This window comes from Colobus angolensis, unplaced genomic scaffold (genome assembly GCF_000951035.1).
Source record: "Colobus angolensis palliatus isolate OR3802 unplaced genomic scaffold, Cang.pa_1.0 Scaffold27, whole genome shotgun sequence".
In the NCBI taxonomy this organism is placed as follows: Eukaryota; Metazoa; Chordata; class Mammalia; order Primates; family Cercopithecidae; genus Colobus; species Colobus angolensis.
In genome coordinates, this window is record NW_012115932.1 from 13676144 (window position 1) to 13688016 (window position 11873).

Sequence of the window (11873 nt, forward strand, 5' to 3'; positions counted from 1 at the left end):
TAACGATCTGGTGGGTCCTTAGGATCATCCTTCTAAATACCAATACTCACTGGGCAAGACATGTACATAGAAATGTTGAAATCAATTGTTATTTGGATGATTTATTTCTGAGAGTGAAGCTGGCTTTTTAGCTCTGAATAGTGGAAACGGGAAAGAAGGAGATAAGTAAAGGTTATAATTTCCAGTACAGACCCATTTCTCGTCCTGTTTCCATAAGGGTGTGTGCTAAGAGTGTGATTTTTTATTGATTTATTTATTTTTTTTGAGATGGAGTCTCGCTCTGTGGCCCAGGCTGGAGTGCAGTGGCACCATCTCGGCTCCCCTGGGTTCAAGCAATTCTCCTGCCTCAGCCTCCTGAGTTGCTGGAATTATAGGCATACACCACTACACTGGGCTCATATTTGTATTTTTAGTAGAGATGAGGTTTCACCATGTTGGTCAGGCTGGTCTCTAACTCCTGACTTCGTGATCTGTCCGCCTTGGCCTCCCAAAGTGCTGGAATTACAGGTGTGAGCCACCGCGCCCAGCAAGTGTGATCTTAAGACACCTAAATATCTTAGTATTGTCTGTAAGCTCCTTTGGGGAGAACACTCTTTATGAGATTTTTTTTCACTATATTGCCTGTATCCGCAAGGGAAATTACAACGAAGGAGTCAGGGAGGGATTTGGACTTTGACCAAACAGATGAGTTGGATCCAGGAGTGACCGACATGCTAGATTAACCTACCTTGCTCTACAATAATTTTCCAGTTACAGCCCATTAATTGCAACGTCTTATGTTATGTTGTAATTAGACTGAGGTATAGCTGATTAATTTTGTTTGTTATTTTCTTTAAAAATGGGCCAGAGGCACGGAATAGGATCATAGGTCCTAATTGCTTAGGCAAAGTTTCCTTGGCATATATAGATGTGCCTCCATCCTTTTTATCTGTTATTAGTTAGAAGGAGGAGCCTATTTATTTTCTTGATAAATAGGAGAGTCCCACAGGCCTTCCTGATTAAACCACAAGACAGATGTTTCATGAGAGGGAGAAGGACGGGGAATCAATCAGTGGTTCATTTTGCAGAGAACCAATTCATGATGTAAACATGGGGGAAAGAGCATCAGTAAATTTGTGTCACACAGCATTAGTGAGAATGTAATCCTACCTTCATGGAATTCTGCCTGGGCCACACCTCAGCTCCTCAGAACAAGTGGAGTTGAGCGCCTTGGTTGACAGGCTCGACAGGTGGATGCTTCCCTCTGTTGACATGATCAGAGTCCCGATTTGGGGGTGTATTAGTTCACTCTTGCATGGCTATAAAGAAATCCCTGAAACTGGGTAATTTGTAAAGAAAAGAGGTTTAATTGGCTTATGGTTCTGCAAACTGTACGAGAAGCATGATGTTGGCATCAGCTCGACTTCTGGGGGTGCCTCAGGAAACTTGCCATGATGGCAGAAGGCAAAGGGAAAGCAGCCTTGTCTTGTGTGGCCAGAGCAGGAAAAAAGGGAGAGGTGCTACCCACTTTTAAACAACCAGGTCTTAGGAGAACTTGCTATCATGATAGCACCTTTGGTGCTATCATCATTTCTCATGGTGTTAAACCATAAGAAAGCACCCCCATGATCTAGTCACCTCCCATCAGGCCCCACCTCCAGCCTGGAGATTACATTTTAACATGAGATTTGTGTGGGGACAGTGATCCAGACCATATCAGGGGCAAGGAAGGTGATGGTGCTCTCACTTCTTGTATCGATCCAAGAGTTAGCCGATGAGTGCCTACTATGCATGTGCTCTGTGCAAAGCACTGGCGATAAGCAGCAAGTGCTTTCATGGTGCGGTGGGGTTAAATTCAGATAATAAAATGCATGTGCAGATAAACAAGAGCAATGTCAGAAAGCAATCCAAGCAACACAGGATAATTAAAACAGGGTGATGTGATGGTATGTGACTGGAAGTTACTTTCAACTGGGTGGTGAGGTGACATTTAAATTAGAGATGAGATAAGACTTGGCAAGCATGTGTCTTGCTGGCCTTATTTCCTCCCTCTCTGGATGTTAGCTCTTCCTGGTCTCCTATGTTGGGGGAAGGCTTCCAGCTCTTTGAGCCTCTCTGAGCGTGGCATGTAGGCCCAGTTGACTGTTGACTTTCCCTCTGTTTTGTTTTGATTTATTTATTTATTTATTTATATTTATTTTATTGAGATGGAGTCTTGCTCTGTCCCCAGGCTGGAGTGCAGTGATGTAATCTCGGCTCACTACAACCTCCACCTCCTGGGTTCAAGCAATCCCCCTGCCTCAGCCTCCCAAGTAGCTGGGACTACAGGTGCATGCCACCACGCCCAGCTAATTTTTTTGTATTTTAGTATAGACAGGGAGGGTTTCACCATGTTGGCCAGGATGGCCTCAATCTCCTGACCTCATGATCCACCCACCTCTGCCTCCCAAAGTGCTGGGATTACAGGTGTGAGCCACTGCTCCCGGCCCTTTCCCTCTGTTTTGTCAGGGTTTACCCCACAAGGCTGTGTAAGAGGAAAGCAGTATATACTATGAGGTTCCCTAAGATTTAGCCCAGTTTTGGGGTGGCTGCCAACACACAGGAAACAAGAGTGAACAATAAAAGAAGAACTAATGAGTTCCTAAATCAGGTGTCACTTGTTAAGTTCCATTGTCCTGCTTCCCCAATACTTTCGAGTTTTATAAGGCCAAAGCAGAAATGACTGGGAGACACCATAGTTTGGAGCAAAATTCTGTATAAGGATTGCCAGTTGACACACCCTCCAGAGAATATAATGTGAATATAGCATTTGGCTATTTTTTACACTTTAAGATTCTTTAGTGTGGAGGTGTGTGTAGGGGGCGGCGGTGGGGGCGCTGTCCGTTGAGACAGCTCTAAGAGGTCTGATATCTTCCTTTGAGCAAGTAAAAAATTTTTAAGAGAAGAGGGTGGAATGGGGGCTTACCTAGGAATCTTCTAGGTTTATGTAGTATATTAGTTTGCTAAGCCTGCCATAACTATCACAGATTGGTTCATATAAGCAAAAGAAATGTATTTTCTCACAATTCTGGAATTTAGAAGTCTGAGATTAAGGTCTTGGGAGGGTTGGTTTCTTCCTAGGCCTCTTGTCTTGGTTTGCAGATGCCTGTCTTCTCCCTAAGTATTCACCGTGGTCTTCTCTCTGTTTGTGCGCTGATACCTTCTTCTAAGGACAACAGTCATACTGACCAGACAACCTCTTTTTACCTTAATTACTTATTTAAAGACCCTGTTTCCAAATGCAGTCATATTGTGAGACATTGAAGATTAGGTATTCAATCTATGAATTTGGGGTATGTGTGTGTGTGGTGGGGGTGGGGTGCGCAATTCAGCCCCTTCGTGTCTAGGAAGCTTTCAGGTATCAGGGCCTCTGTGGCTCTGAAATACCTCTGAAAGGCACCAATCTAAGCATTTCAAAAATATGAAGACCTAATTTGAGGAGAGAAGGTATTAGGGATGGAGGTCATTATGAAGGAAGCAGGATTCAAGTTTTAAGGATGGAAAGGATATGTGGAGGAGGAAGAGGCAAGCATTGGAGGGGAGGTGTGGGAGCAGGCTGGTCAGGAAGAAAGATCCAGAGTTGGAAGTGAGCATTGTGTGTTTATGGAGCAATAAAGAAATCTTTGTGACAAAAATAACCTACTCATATTCAGAGAGTCATGGGGAATCAGTGGGCTAGGACAGCTGGATATATTATGTCTAGGTCCTTTCATGTCAACTGGGAAAGAGTAGAACTAATAGGGTAGGAAATAGGGAGCTATTAGTGTTGTTGGGGGGAGAGAAATGTTATAATAGCTGCAATGTCTAAAGATGAATTCGTAAGAGATTTCAGGGTGTTTGGAGGAAGGAGTCAGGCCAGAGACAAGGCTGTTCCAACCATCTGGATGTGAGATAATTGGGATCTCAAATTCAGATGCCTGCAGAACAAGGCAAGGGACGCAGATGATGGGGTGGGGGGTCTTTCTTAGCCTGAAAAGCAGATGTCCATTCCTGCAGCTGGTGGATGGACAGCCCTTGTACCAGTCAGTGCTCTCTGGGGAAACATAACCCATGGAATATAAGTTTGAGATCCTAAAGGTAGGCTGGCAGGCTGGAAACTCAGGCAGTATTTCTATACTACAGTCTTGAGGCAGAATTCCTCCTTGTCTGGGAAACCTCAGTTTTTGCTCTTAAGACCTTCAGCTGGTTGGATGAGGCCCACGGACATTATAGAATGGCATCTCTTTTACTTAGTCAGCGGGTTGTAGATATTAATCAGGTCTACAAAATACCTTCATAGCAACATCCAGACTGGTGTTTGACCAAACAGCTAGGCACCACAACCTAGCCAGGTTGACATATGAAATTTAACCATCACGGTCCCCAAGCAGGAAGGTGTGGACCACACTGGGGCCTTGCCTTGTTCCTAGAGATTTCTCACAGCCCCACTCCTTTCCTCCTATACCAGCATAGTAAGAGGTTGGGGATGGCAGCTCTGCATTGGTCCTGGATCTGACGTGAGCCGACAGCTTGTTCCCAGTGCATATGCCCACAGGAGAATTAACTCGAAGGAGAATAAACTGTTCCCTTTTGAGAGCTGGCCCAGGGTACTCTACTCTGATGCCAACAGCATGCCTTGTTATTTCTTCCTGAGCTGATCCTCACTGGCAGGGGGCCCTGGGATCTCTGAAGCTTTTAGATTTGAGCAGGCAGTCAGGAGTTTCCTCCTGCGTGCCTTTCTGATGGCAAGGGAGCTGTGCTGTAGTAGCTATGTTTGTGGTCTTTGGTGTCAGGGACTGGGCTGAAAGCCCAGAGTCTCATGGGCTATGGTCATGACCTTGGGGAAGCCTCTTATCTTCTTTGTGTCTCAGTTTCCCCATCTGTAAAATGGGGATACAATAATTGTATGTACTTCAGAGATGTGAGGGACTGAATCTGATGATGCATGAATCGCTTAGCATAGTGGATCAGACATTAGTGCATTTCACCACTTTTGGCTTTTCTAGACTCAGTTGAGCAGGGTCTGGTGGCTCATGTCTGTAATCCCAGCACTTTGGGAGGCTGATGTGGGAGGATTGCTTGAGCCCAGGAGTTTGAAATCAGCCTGAATAACATAGTGAGATCCCATCTCTAAAAAAAAAAAAAAAATTAGCTGGGCATGGTGGCTCATGCCTGTAGTCCGAGCTACTCAAGAGGCTGAGGTGGGAGGATTATTTGAACCTGGGAGATTGAGGTTGCAGTGAGCTGTGATCATGCCACTGCCCTCTAGCCTGTGTGACAGGGTGAAGCCCTGTCTTCAAATAAAATAAATAAATAAACAAACAGATAGTTGACTGCAGTTTCCTGACCCCTTGAAGTCAGGTGCGGCCATATGCCTTTCTTTGGCAAATGACATGCAAGCAAAAATGATGTGCACCTCTCTTGGGTAGATGATTTAAGAGCCAGAAGTGATTTGCCACATTCCTTTCCCCTGCCGCAGAGACAATGAGAGCAGCTGTGCTGAGATAGAGCTGCCAGCCAGGGGCCCAGAGTAAGTAAGTAATCAGAGCCCCCACCCCTCTGCATTGGCCCTGTAGACTGCACTAGAAGTAAACTTCTGCTGTGCTATAAGCTCTGAGATATTGGGGTTGTTAGCACCCCCTCAACCCAACTGATGACCACACTTTAGATGTCAGGAAATGGTAGCTGTTATGATTTTTCTCTCTTCCTTTCGCCTTCTCTCTCAGAGGTTCTGAGCAATGATGTGACCGATGGCATCATCCGAGTCGTCTGTAGCAAATGCTACTTTTGGATCCATCACCTCGGCATACGGAGAACCCTGTCTGTACAGCTGATATTCCACCTCTACCCTTCTCTCGTCCTATCATTTTGAGAGGGAAGAATTGGGATTAAACACTAGAGTTCTATCACTCATTTTCCTTTGCAAACTTTACCTTGCTTATCTGTAAAATGGGTGCGAGAGCCTTGTTTTCTATGTTTTCCAGGTCTTATTGTATGACTGGTCCGTGAATAGCAAGTATTATATACATCCCTCAGAAATGACTATTACTGGGTTTTCTTGTCTACTTTTTTTTTTTTTTTTTTCCCATTCAGCACATGATGGGTAATTTTTTGTTTCTTTCCCCACAGGATCTTGGAAACAAAGACCTCAACAGGGATAAAATTTACTTGATTTGTCAAATAGTCCGGGTTGGCAAGATGGATCTTAAGGATACTGGTGCAAAGAAGTGCACGCAGGGGCTGAGGAGGCCGTTTGGGGTGGCAGGTAAGGGACACGCTGTGCACCATTAATTTTTATTGGAGCGCACATTTTATGTGGCTGAATTGTAATGATGATTTCTTTCCCAACCTCCTCCTGCTGCCCCCACCCCTGCAAAATTTATGCCAGACAGCCCTTAATAACTACATTTCTGGTGACTAAATCGAAATAATTGGTGACTAAGTCCAGATTTATGATGAACACAGTGAATCATGGGCTCCTCTTGTCTGGAGCAGAGCATTGGGAGACCGGTGCCGTCTGAGCATTTGACGCCTTTGCTCCTCAGCTCTGTGAAAAAGGAAAAACAATACAGGCAGGATCTAATTATGAGGAGCAAATCATTTAAAAAATATATCTAGGACAGGAAATGCAGTTACACAGAATGAGTCACCTACCACACATCTAAATTCCAGATGGAAACGGACGTTTGGAGAATTCGGGTGACCCGAGGCAGAGCCCTGCATGAGGCTGCAGTACAGGAACATCCGCTCTGCATTCCTCTTAAGCTTTAGCTGTCTTGGGGGTTTCTAAAGCTTCATCATTCTTGCCCCACTTTTACGGTTTTAGTTATGTTTGGCTACCACTTGTACTGTTATTTACTTAACATATTTTCTTTTAATCAACCTACTTTACATAATGTATGTTTTTCGTCAAAGGCAATTTAAATACTGTGAAAATGGTGATTTGATATGCCAATTTAATTCTTTTTATTAAAATATAAAATTGTAAGAGTATACCATTTATCACCCCTGTGTACCATAGCTAACCTCAGTGTTTCAGGTTTCTCATTTCAAGATGCTCTGACCTATAATCGCAGACCTGCTTACTCTCCAACTAGTCCCCTGGCACTGCTTGCAAAGTGGTGGAGTGGAGGATATTTTACTGAGCTCACTGTTTTGTTTGTTTTTTTTTAACCTGGGGCTGCGGCTAGCTAGCCAGCCAGTGATCTTGGGCAAGCATTTTCCCCAGGGCCTTAGTTTTATTATGTGCAAAATGAAGGACTTGCACCTGATTAATTCATGAAGTCCTCTACTGCTCTAAAATGCTCTGATTCTACCTGTGGGGCATTTCTGACACCATGGTATTTCTGTTAAGGCAGTGAGGGTCTTCCAACCTTACTGCAAAGTGTGTCTCTGTCCTCAGCTGTAGCCTGCCCTCTCTCTTGGTGTCAGGTGACAGAAATCTGATCTAAACTAGTAGAAGAAGAAAAAAAGGTACTTTATTGGTGTAACTGAAAGGGTTATGAATAGATTGCTTCAGGCATAGCCAGATCCAGGAACTCAAATCAATTTGTCTCTTTCTTGCTCCTATGTCCTCATGCTGGCTTACTATGAAGAATTTGTCTCTTTCTTGCTCAGCCCCTATGTCCTCATGCTGGCTTACTAAGAAGGTGGCTGTCCAATTAGTTGGCAAATTATCAGCCAGCTGTTCCAAGCTTGCATCCTACCAACTTAGCAACCCAGTGGAAAGAATGTACCTCTTTCCCATTAGTTTCAGCAGAAGCCCCAGGAGCTTTAATATAGGTCATGTCCTCATCTCCTTAGTATTTACTCTGGGCAGGGAGAGATGATTCTCTGATCTACCAGGTCCTATGAATAACCCTGGAGCCAAAGGGAAATTGCCCCGCCCTAATCACAGCACTGAGGATGGATGAGGAGAGTCTGTTAGAGAGAACAGATGCTCAATTTCTCCTCCGGTCTGCTCTCTGACTCCCCTCTTGATCTAGATGCAGTCAGTGGTTGGTTATTACCCAGACAATTTTAATGGCCCCCTGCCCAGTGCCTGGAGTGTTTGAGGTATTTTCTGTAACTAGGGTATGGGCTTGATTGGAGTAGCTTTTTCCAGCCCTCTCCTACACTCCCATTTCTATAATCTCCATTCTAGTGTAGGAGTTCTTTACCGTAGTTTTGGGACCCTTAGTGGCTGATTTAAGGAAAGGTTTCAGAGGATACAGGATCCGTCTGGAATCACAGGATTTGAAGATTCTTCAGTTATGTGTCTGTACATATGGGTACGCTTATGAAAAGAGGGTGAATATTTCATGAGATTCTCAGATCCTACAGAGACCCAATCACTGCTCTCTGGTTTTGTAGGCACAGTAGACATTCAATACATGCATGTCAAATCCAAACCTAATTGCTGAATTCCACAGCTATGGCTCTGACACTTTCCTTTTGTCCTCTGCTAAGCCATGGTGCTCTTGGATGCCTCTCTGGCCCACTGACGTCCTAGTCTGCTTTGCTTAGAGGTATTTGCCACGGTGCTGCATGCAAGGAACCTCTGCCATCTGTGTATTGTGCAGCACTGGCTTGCTTGCCATTTTAGGCTTTCCTGACCCCCAGGCATCTCAGGCTCTACCTCCTGTCCCACAGGCTCGTCCCACAAGCTCATCCCACTGTCATCCCTTTGTGGGAGCAGGAGGAAGTTAAACCATTAATTCATTCTGTCCTCTTTCTAGTTATGGATATAACAGACATCATCAAGGGGAAAGCAGAGAGTGATGAAGAAAAGCAGCACTTCATTCCTTTTCATCCGTAAGACATTTCCCATTTCTTTCCATTCTATTCAGCCACATCCTTTGTCATTAAGAGCTGCTGGAGCTCAGAGGGCACTGGTTCCCTGAGTTAGTGATAGGCAGGTGGAGCCTCCCAAGGGGAGCGCTGGGTGAGAATCATTGGCTCAGTGCCCAGGCACTCAAAACCAAACAGCTTTTCACCCATTCATTCATCAGATGTTATTTATGCCACAGACATCTATTGGCAGCCTGGCAGAGGCTGTCACCGTGCTAGGCATGGAGGATGAAGTAGTGAACTAGATGCGCCCTGTCTTCATGGAGCTCATAGTATAGATGGGGAATTAAACAGATAATCAGCAAAAGGTTAATGCATTAATTACAAGTGCAGCAGAAACCACAAAGCTGTGAAGCAGCAGCATTTCAGAAGCGTGTGGCAGGGAATCCTAACCTTGCTCTCATGGATAGACATATCTGTGACTTACAAGGAGGGCAATAAGGAAGGTGAATATCCTCTCCTCTCCTGTTCCAAAAGGAGTCCTCCAGAAAGCAGGACTCCAGTTTGAGAGCACCATCAGTACTTAATAACCCTAAGGATGGTCCAGGTAATGAGGCTAGTGACTTTGCTGAAGGCGTGTGATTACGACTTAGCAGGAGCAACTCAAGGCTTTACCCTTGCTGAGCAGATATGCATGTTGAAAGCTTTGGAATCCTGCCTTTTTAAGCATCTTCCTGGAGAATAAGAAATGGCCTCTACCTGTAGCATTGATATTCCAAAATTTCAGAGCCACATTGCTTTGTGATAAAAAGTGATGTACCTCTTGATAGCATGTATATACCCTGAGCTGACACACTCAAGCTCGCTTTTCACCTGAGGCATGTGGAGGGGCTGGGGAGCTTCCTGGGGCACCTTGAAACACAAGGAGGGCACGATGTGGACATTTCATGCTCTCTTTTCCTTTCCAGGGTTACAGCTGAGAATGACTTCCTACACAGCCTGCTGGGCAAAGTCATAGCCTCCAAGGGGGACAGTGGCGGGCAAGGTATAATGCCAGTGTGCCAGTGGGCTGAGCCTGGTCCAGCTTGGCAGCCCCTAACTCTTCAGCAAATGAATCAAAATCCTCAACCCTGGGATGCTTAGCTTTCCTTCCAGACAGACCACTGGGAAGAATGGGAACATATGATCTATAGGGATAAGTCACATCTCCTGAAGCAAATTGGAGGCATGTCCTTGTGCCCAAAAGAAGAGAGGAATTGATACATCCTGAATGTCTCCTGTGTTCCAGGGGCACGTTAATAAGTTACCTTGTTTGATTTCATTCTTACTCCAGGCCCGTAAGATAGGTGGTGTCATCCTCACTTTGGGCTTAGAGAAGCAGGATAATTTGCCAGAGGCTGACACTGCTGGAAATAATTAGTGGGATTCAGACCCAGAGATCTGCTCCAGAGGCCCCGTGGGCTGAGTGCCTGCATCTGTGGCTGTATGGCTGTGTTCCCAGCGATCTCCAGAAAGACAGAGGGGACAGGTGGCAGGAGGGCCGACTGAGAGAACACTTGCAAAAGTGGGCTCTTCACTGTGAGCCATTCCTTTCCAGGGCTCTGGGTGACCATGAAGATGCTAGTGGGTGACATCATTCAGATTCGCAAGGACTATCCACACCTGGTGGACAGGACCACTGTGGTGGCCAGGAAGCTGGGCTTTCCGGAGATCATCATGCCAGGTGAGACACAGCTGCTCTGACCTTCCCCTGGGGACATAGGGGCCAATTCAGCTTGTCTAATACATTTACCTTTTAAAGAGTCAACTCCTTCCTTTTTTACTGCCTCTCTCCATTTCTCTCCCTGAAGGTAACCACTAAAACTGATTTCTGTATATCCAAAAGCTTCTATGCATTAACAAAATAGACACACACACCTAAATATACACACATACCCCTTTTCCCCACAGATGGGGTCATACTTTATATTCCTTTACTTAATATACTTTATATAGTATTCTACAACTTGTTTTATCACTTAATAATTTATTGTGGACATCATTTCTATTTTACTATACGCAGAACAGTTCCACTCTTTCTGGGAGAATATTGTCATTCTCTTATATTTTTAAGCTTTTTTTTTTTTTAATATTACCAAAGGAATTCATGTTCATTGTAAAATATTCAAATGGCATGAAAAGGTATAAAGTGAAATGTTAAAAACTCCTTCGTATCTTTATCTCCAGAAGTAGCCACTACATTTTCAAATGTGTGTGTAATTTTAAAAAATGAATTTATATAATATTAAACAAAAATTATAGGAGGGCGTTGTTTTAGACTAAGTTCCTGCACCGGCCCCCAGCAAACCTGACTGAAAATCAAAACGGAGTCAGCCATGCTAAAGTTTCATGTCACCAAACCTACACTAAATTGTTATCTGATCTTGCAAGAAATTGGGAGAGTGGGGAGAGAGAGTGAGGGGAGAGAGAGATAGAGATAGAGAGAGAGAGAAGAAAAAGAAAGAAAAAGAAAGAAAAGAGAGAAAGAGAAACAGCCTATTTTCCAGACAGGCCATTTTCAGTTTTCAATGGGCATAATGAAGTTCCCTTTGCTTTAATCCTCACAGCAAAGGGTAACCTGAAGTAACCTGATGTTAACCAGTCAGTCATTTTTCTATTTTTCTGTTTCCCTGTTTCATCCTTATGAGAGCAATACCTTTGAAATAACCAATTCACTCTGTCTTGCTTCTACTTCCTTCAGGCCTTCTCTGTCTATAAAGCCAACCTCTTCTGCTCAGCTCTTTGGAACACTGATTCTATTTTATGGAATGAAGCATTACCCGATTCTAGAATTGCAATAGAGCCAAGTGAGGTCTTTAAACTAAATTTGTTGTAATTTTGTCTTTTGACAATAGTAATAGTCTTTTGAAACTTCCCTTTTGTGTCTTAAACCTGTGCCTTGGACTTCTGTTCACGATGGCTCTCACTGACTTGCCTATTCTTTCCACATTTTTCTGGTGGTGGTCTCCTAGGGCCTGTGCTGTCATTTATTTGTCCATGCTTTACCTGAGACTTCAATTACTTGTATATCCCCTTGTAGGATTTTCTGTTCCCTTTTTTTTTTTTTT

At 44.2% G+C, this 11873-nt stretch overlaps 1 protein-coding gene across 1 annotated transcript in view; it reads left to right on the top strand.

The window, feature by feature from the left end:
• The window catches only part of DOCK2 (dedicator of cytokinesis 2), a 447565-nt gene that overhangs the window by 51820 nt on the left and 383872 nt on the right, over positions 1-11873 (top strand). Inside the window, exons 10-13 of the mRNA XM_011947752.1 lie at positions 6127-6262; positions 8715-8790; positions 9735-9811; positions 10364-10489. Of these exons, the coding sequence (XP_011803142.1) occupies positions 6127-6262; positions 8715-8790; positions 9735-9811; positions 10364-10489 (415 nt within the window). The remainder of the gene's footprint in view (positions 1-6126; positions 6263-8714; positions 8791-9734; positions 9812-10363; positions 10490-11873) is intronic.